The sequence below is a fragment of the Trachymyrmex septentrionalis genome, unplaced genomic scaffold, assembly GCF_001594115.1.
Source record: "Trachymyrmex septentrionalis isolate Tsep2-gDNA-1 unplaced genomic scaffold, Tsep1.0 scaffold32, whole genome shotgun sequence".
Taxonomy (NCBI): Eukaryota; Metazoa; Arthropoda; class Insecta; order Hymenoptera; family Formicidae; genus Trachymyrmex; species Trachymyrmex septentrionalis.
This window is the reverse complement of record NW_017305485.1, coordinates 1,211,392-1,218,279: the sequence shown is the minus strand read 5'-3', so window position 1 is coordinate 1,218,279 and position 6,888 is coordinate 1,211,392. Positions and strand designations below refer to the sequence as shown.

Here is a 6,888-nt window from a genome sequence, read left to right as displayed (position 1 = left end):
TTAAAAAAAACGATTTTGTAGGGAAAGTATCAAGCTTTCACGATAGGTAATCGAAAATTTTCTCAAATTCGTTTTGGACACGTTACAAATCCACAAAGTGAGAAGAAAATTTTTCGTCTTTTTCAGCTCGTAGTTTTTGGTATGTAAAAATTATCAAACTCATATAAACTTAAAAAATGTGATAAGCTTTAAAACCCTTTTTTTAAATTTGAATTTTATTCATTATTGACGAACATATTGTATATACAACTTTGAGCTAAAAAATACGCGATGACTTTTTACTCAACCTAATATATATATAAATATCAGTTAAAAAGATTCGTGAAAATTACTGGAGTCTTGTAATCCATGAAAATGATTGACTAGGTAATTGGCGTGAGACCGAGGACAGGAACTGTATTATGTAAAGTCGAGTTTCCAGTTAAAAACGTAATCAGTGTCACGTTCGGTGGTCCGCTTCTAGATACTTTGTACGTGACCACAGCTGGTTACATTTTAGATAAAGAGCAAAACCTGGATTCTCAAATTGGTGCTATATTTGCAATAAAAGGCCTAGAAGTGCGTGGAATTCCAGATAATATGTTTAAATTAGCGAAGCATTAAAAAATAAAAATTATAAAGGCTGTTAATCAAGAAATCGCTATTTAAAAACACTTACAAAAATTTATGTATAGCTAAATTTGGTACTAATGAATAAAAAATTTTAAACACTGCCTCTGAAAAGTATTATTTTTTCATTAGTAAAATAAGACAAATTAAACAATAAATATTTAAATATGACAGTTGCGTTATCATGAGAACCTTATTACCTTATCGTCACATACTTTTTTTCAGGTATATAAAACATAAAAAAGAAAAAAAATTTGCAAATAGTGAAACGAAAATAGCAATGAATAACAGCGGACAATAGATAAGACGGTAATTTCAAATATCCTCTTAATATCAGAGGTAAGTTATACACACACAAATTATATTTATAAAACGTTCAAGTTTACTGAAGCTAATTACATAAGATTATTGTACATGTAGAAAAAAGTGTCGTCATTATCAAGTACATACGGTAGAAAAATAATATTTCCTTATGCAGAAATGCTTTAGAGTAGAATTAGTGAAAAAGCAATGCGTTTATCGATAAACATAATAATATAAATTAATATTTTTAATTAGTAAGAGATATATATATAACTGAAACTTCATAATTAAATAATATAAAGTTTTCGAATTATTTACCTTTAAATAATATTTCCTTATGCAGAAATGCTTTAATAGAATTAGTGAAAAAGCAATGCGTTTATCGGTGAACATAATAATATAAATTAATATTTTTAATTAGTGAGAGGTATATATATATATAACTGAAACTTCATAATTAAATAATATAAAGTTTTCGAATTATTTACCTTTAAATTTAATATCTTATGATTATTAACATTACAAAGTATATAGACTGAAGTTTCATTGTATATTCCTCCAAGACCCAGTTTTCCTTTACTGGTTAACTTATGGTTAACCTTAACCTGATGATAATGCAAAAAAATTATATTTTGTCATCTATGGTTAATTGATGGTTTTGTAGTAAATGACTTTTAAAGTTGTTATTACAAAACCATTAGTTTAGTGATCATAACAAGAAAAAACAATTTTTACATTATCATCAAGTTTAGTGAGGTTAAGTCTAAATCACGAATTAGGGTCTAAGCATAAAAATGACCGTAACTGACAATTAGTCACGATCATCTGGTTAGGATCATCTTTGTGCTGAGGCCCTTAACCAGGATATCGATTGTATAAATGTTTCTTTAGAGCGAAAATATGAAAGCGAAAATTTTTATGTATCTATATACACATAAAAAATTTTCATTTTTCACATTCTGCCCTTTCAAGGAAAAAGTTACGTGATTGATTCTCAAGTAATGAAAAATTAGAATTATATGAGAAAATTATAAAAAAGAATAATCGACTTTAATATGTAAATTTATGTGTCTTAGAATATTTATACACTATTTTCTAATAAAAAAATTAAGTATACTTAAATATGATTAATTAAAGCGTTACAGAATAATCTTTCGTTCATATTGGAACCAAAAAGTTTTACAATAAAGAATAACATAATACTTATATATACAAAAGATAATATACATGTCACAAATAATTTTATAATTTCCTGCTAATATAAAAATTTTAAAGAAAAACAAATTTCATATATATTATATAAATCAGCTTTTTCTCACTTATTCAATTCAGTGATATTGGAATTCAAACAACTTTACATACATTTGGTTTATGCATTTTTATATAATTTAATAATTGGAAGTCGAGTTTATATGAAATGCATATAAAGATAACTCAATTAACGAAAAATTTTCCGAAATTATTCCAAAGTTAAAATAACTTTGTAAAATTTTCCGCTAAAACAACATCGCTATTGCGCGAATATAGTTTGTCATTCCATTGCAAGGAATTAACATTATCGAGTAGATAACTGCAAGTATTCCTTGAAAAGTTATTACGCAAAATAATCGCAACAAACGTCCATGACTTGTTTGAGCGATTTTTAATCGTCTAATGTTATAATTTCGACGTTATCAGTAAGGAGCTTATCTTGTGTCTTTTTGTTTGAAACGTTAGTAGTTTTCCCTCTAGATAGATCATACATAGATATACAGTCGGCGGTTGTCGACGATCTTAAGGTCTCTGGAACTTTCGATGGCACCACATTCACGGAAGATGAAAGAGTTTTATAATCAATGTTTGACTTTAGCGGCGCCTTCTGCTGCGGTATTATTTCCAGATGAGAGTGCTGTTGTAATTGCGACAGCATCGAGAGTGCCTCGACTGAGCTGCCGGAAGAAAATGAAGCCGGTAACGAGCTTGGCACCTCTATCGCTGGCGTCGCAGTTGATTTCGGCTTGCTGATGGATTTCTTGTAGCTATGATACTTAGCAGCCGCAGCCGCAGCCGCGGTCTTAATACCAACAGATTGTGAACTGACAGCACTCACCGAAATGCCACTTAATTCTGGAGGTATAAAAGGCGGTTGTGACATCGTGACAGAATTTGTTGACGGCATTGCATTTAATAGGTTTGGAAAATTGCCAGACATCGGCACTGACATCGCCGCCGTCTTGGCTGTCTTTGCCTTCCTCACAGGATGATTCTGAACGTTCGTTTGCGTTGAGTAAGGTCGCGAATTCTTTTTCGACAATAATTTATGCTGTAACGACGTACCAGAACGTGATACGTTCGGTAAGTTCATGGGTAATGCTTGCTGTTGCTTCATGATCACCGGCGCACCCATGGACGTGTGGGGGACATGTGACATGGTCGCGGTCGGATTCGTGGTCACGGTACTACCGCTGTTCTTCAAAGGCGAATGTGACAACGATGGATTGTGCGCAGGTTGCGGCTCAGTTAAGGATTTTGAGACTCGTATCTGCGGCGCGGTCATCTGTTTAGGCGGACTGCTCTTCACCTGTTGAATAATGGATGGCTTGAGCAAGGATACTTGCGCCGTCGTATTCGACGAGTGTAATACTGGTTTCGTTGGTGATATCTGAAGCGATTTAGGAATGTGGACGGGTAACACTGGCTCAGTCTGTGAGGTCGGTTGCTTGCTGGGCGGCTTCGATGTTTTGTGATGAGGCTGCTGACTCATCGAGGTGCTAACTGGTGTTATAGATATATTAGGTCGGTCCTTCGTTAGTGACATAGTTGTGTTAGTCTTGGCCGTCGCTTGATGGTACATGGGTGCCGGTCGCGAAGTTGATGCTGTAGAATTACTTAAACTCAGTAATTGTTGCACTGACGCTGTCATAGGATCTAAGGAACCTTTTAGACTATTTAAATTGGCAATGTTACTTGAAGTATTGATACTAGAGCTGGATGTACTCATTGTCGAAACATTGCTCATGCTGGTTATAGTGGTACCAGGATTGTTTAAACCGCTAGCAAGATTGGTCAATGACGATAAGTTGTTTTGATATTGCCTGAGGATATCTTGATAACTTCCTACTTGATTTAAATAGGTCATAGCCGCTAGAGGATCCATCATATTGCTGTTTAGTCCGCTGGCTAGTAAAGCCGATAACATGTTTGCATCAACTAATGGACTCATGAAGTAAGGATTTATCAGAGAACGATTTGGTCCGGACGCACCCATGTAATTCGCAAAGTTACTCTTGGAACTGAACTGATTCATCACGTTGCCACTTTGTTGCAGAGCATGTTGCAAGTATTTATTAACATTTGGTGGACGTCCCCTTGGACGTCCGGTAGATGTCAAATTTCTGTGCGGTTTGCGATTCTGCAATGTTTGCGGGGATGTTGAGTTTATCGACACTTGTGGTATGGGTGCCTGCAACGAGATATTAATTTGATAATAATTAAATTACATGTTGACAACTGCAATAATAAGATGATTTATTTACCGAAATAGTAGAGACAACTTGAGGTGGCACGTGAGAGCTATTACTATTATTAATAGATGCGAGTTTGTTTGCTTGTATCTGACGTTGGCAACACTTAATAGCAATCTCCAAAACATTTCCTTCCAAGTTCTAGAAAGCAATATAAAAGCGCAATTATTGAAATTGTCATGATTTTTATCCAGTAATTGTTAAATACAACAAGAAATGATAGTTTATAACGAATGGTATTTGAAACTGAAAAAGATGTAAAGTAATATTCTATGATATCGCATGAATATTGCAATACTGGTAAAAAATGATAATTTATATATTTAATAGTTCATAATTAGTTGGCTCCTTGAAAAGAGGAGCTTTTTTTCTAACAACGTAAATATTCATATATAGCCTTCTATAATTTACAGCAATAATGTTATTTTTTAATAAACGTTTTATTCCATAAATGTTTAATTGGATATTAATTGCGTGTCATTGTCAATGACGAAACAGTTGCGTAAGTATATGATAAGAAAAATAAACAATTAATAAATAAAAATTAAAAGATAAGAGATAAGATGTTATATAAATTTATGTTTTACTATGTGCAAAGTACATTCGGCACTAATTTTGCCTGTGAATATTGGTACAAATATAGTGTATTTTTCTGTAAGATTTACTTACTTTATTTCCTATGTACATTTTATATGTATCTGTTAACAATGTTGCAAACATTTGTATAGTCGACTCTTTACCCTGAAAATGTTTCTGGACAAGTTGATATGTTTCGTATACGTCAAGTAGTACTTGTGTTCTAGTATCTGTTCTAATATGGTGTACACTGTCGATTAAACTTGTCGAGCCCATTGTCTGAACTCTGCTTCTGAGCGACTGTTGACAAAGTGTCAGAGCTTGTCGGGATAATTGTTCTCTCTCAGAATCACGCAAGTATTTCCTAGATGCAGAAAAAGATTGTATTAAAATTATATTATATAAAAAAAGTTATGTATTATATTATTTATATTGTCCATCTTCTCTTATCGCAGACAATTCTTGTCTTGTTGTAATATTATTAACAGAAGAATGAATGATGACGTTCTAAGTTTTACTTTATAAATATTCTTAATTAATTTTACTTGTCTGAATCTGGAATCTTTCCGAGCTGTATGCACAATTGCATTAACATTTTACTGTCGTTACTCTCTTTTAATACTTGCATGAGTAACGTCACACACTTCGACATATGTGAAGCAAAGCTTCCAGGTCTGTCAATTTCATTGACTGGAATGTGCCACACCCCCTGTAAAACAAACATTATATACTGTCATATCAATGATATTTAAAAAAAACTGTTCCAACAGCTTTATAATATACTAATTTTATATATTATAATTACAGACCTTGTTAAATAATTAAGAAAAATGGTTATGATTAATATCTTTGGAATTATATTAACGCTATGTCTACTTTGTTTTGTCATCAGGTAATAATTAAATATATTATTCAAATTAGAGGGCATACATCACAAACGCAGAATCTCTTGATAGTGAACTTATATTTTATTTGCCCTTTAATTTGAATAATTTTTAATTAATAGCTACTTAATTTCTATATTATTATAATAATTAAATATTTATTTGATTATTTTTATAATCTAAAGCATAAATAGTATGAGAAAACCAATATGAATATATAAAAAAGCGCTTGCTTCTTCAAATCGCAAGTCCAAAAGTATAATTGTATTAACGTATCGACAATAATGATAATTATACTTTTGGACCTGCAATTTAAAGAACGTATATTATACCGACTAAATATTTCTGTAATATGTTTAAAGAGAAAATAGCAGGATTATTTATATATTATTTATATATTACTTTAATGTTTTGTAAGAAGACAAATTCAGTTTTTAAGTAGCATGTATTTTTACAAAATTTCGTTTGAATCGTTTAGATTTTAGAACATTGAAAATGACCTAGTTGGGTCGATTATTAAAACGTCATATCATAAATATTATTAAATATTAATTTTACATTCTTTTATTCTTAGCCCTTATTAATCTTTATTTATTCATGCGGATGAAAATAATGAGTGTGAGAAAAGTTTTCTATCTTATCATTTTATAAATTTAAATAGTCAAAATATTTGAATGCAAATACTTTTGATATAATAAAATAATATCGAAATATATAATTGTAAATATATAATTTGTAAAGTAATAAAAGTATTTTTTGTAAAACAGTCGAAAAGCTCCACGTAAAATTCTGATAGATACAGATCCCGGAGGAGATGACGCTCTAGCATTAATGCTGGCTCTCATGTACGAGGCTAAAACTCATGATATCGAAATTCTAGCCATAGGTGTCTCATATGGTAATACATATTTAGAAAATACAACAAAAAACATATTAAAAATCTTAACAGTTGCTGACAAAAAAGTAAGTATTTACCGATCAAATATTTCTAACATATATATTCTTTTTTATAG

At 31.3% G+C, this 6,888-nt stretch overlaps 3 protein-coding genes across 4 annotated transcripts in view; 2 read left to right on the top strand and 1 right to left on the bottom strand.

Moving 5' to 3' along the window:
- The window catches only part of LOC108749991 (regucalcin-like), a 3,153-nt gene extending 2,518 nt beyond the window's left edge, over nt 1-635 (top strand). The window contains exon 6 of the mRNA XM_018489132.1: nt 367-635. Coding sequence (XP_018344634.1) covers nt 367-603 — 237 coding nt within the window. The 3' untranslated portion in view covers nt 604-635. The remainder of the gene's footprint in view (nt 1-366) is intronic.
- A 1,680-nt stretch (nt 636-2,315) lies between these two features.
- The window catches only part of LOC108749994 (calcineurin-binding protein cabin-1-like), a 15,676-nt gene continuing 11,103 nt past the window's right edge, over nt 2,316-6,888 (bottom strand). Inside the window, 4 exon segments of the mRNA XM_018489137.1 lie at nt 2,316-4,354; nt 4,428-4,556; nt 5,085-5,355; nt 5,537-5,700. Coding sequence (XP_018344639.1) covers nt 2,555-4,354; nt 4,428-4,556; nt 5,085-5,355; nt 5,537-5,700 — 2,364 coding nt within the window. The 3' untranslated portion in view covers nt 2,316-2,554.
- The window catches only part of LOC108749992 (inosine-uridine preferring nucleoside hydrolase-like), a 3,631-nt gene continuing 1,767 nt past the window's right edge, over nt 5,025-6,888 (top strand). Inside the window, exons 1-3 of one of the 2 annotated variants that reach the window (XM_018489134.1) lie at nt 5,025-5,069; nt 5,799-5,883; nt 6,643-6,838. In XM_018489134.1, the coding sequence (XP_018344636.1) occupies nt 5,822-5,883; nt 6,643-6,838 (258 nt within the window). In that variant the 5' untranslated portion in view covers nt 5,025-5,069; nt 5,799-5,821. Of the gene's footprint in view, nt 5,070-5,624; nt 5,664-5,798; nt 5,884-6,642; nt 6,839-6,888 lie in introns of those variants that run through there. The other variant, XM_018489135.1, reaches the window with a different exon arrangement.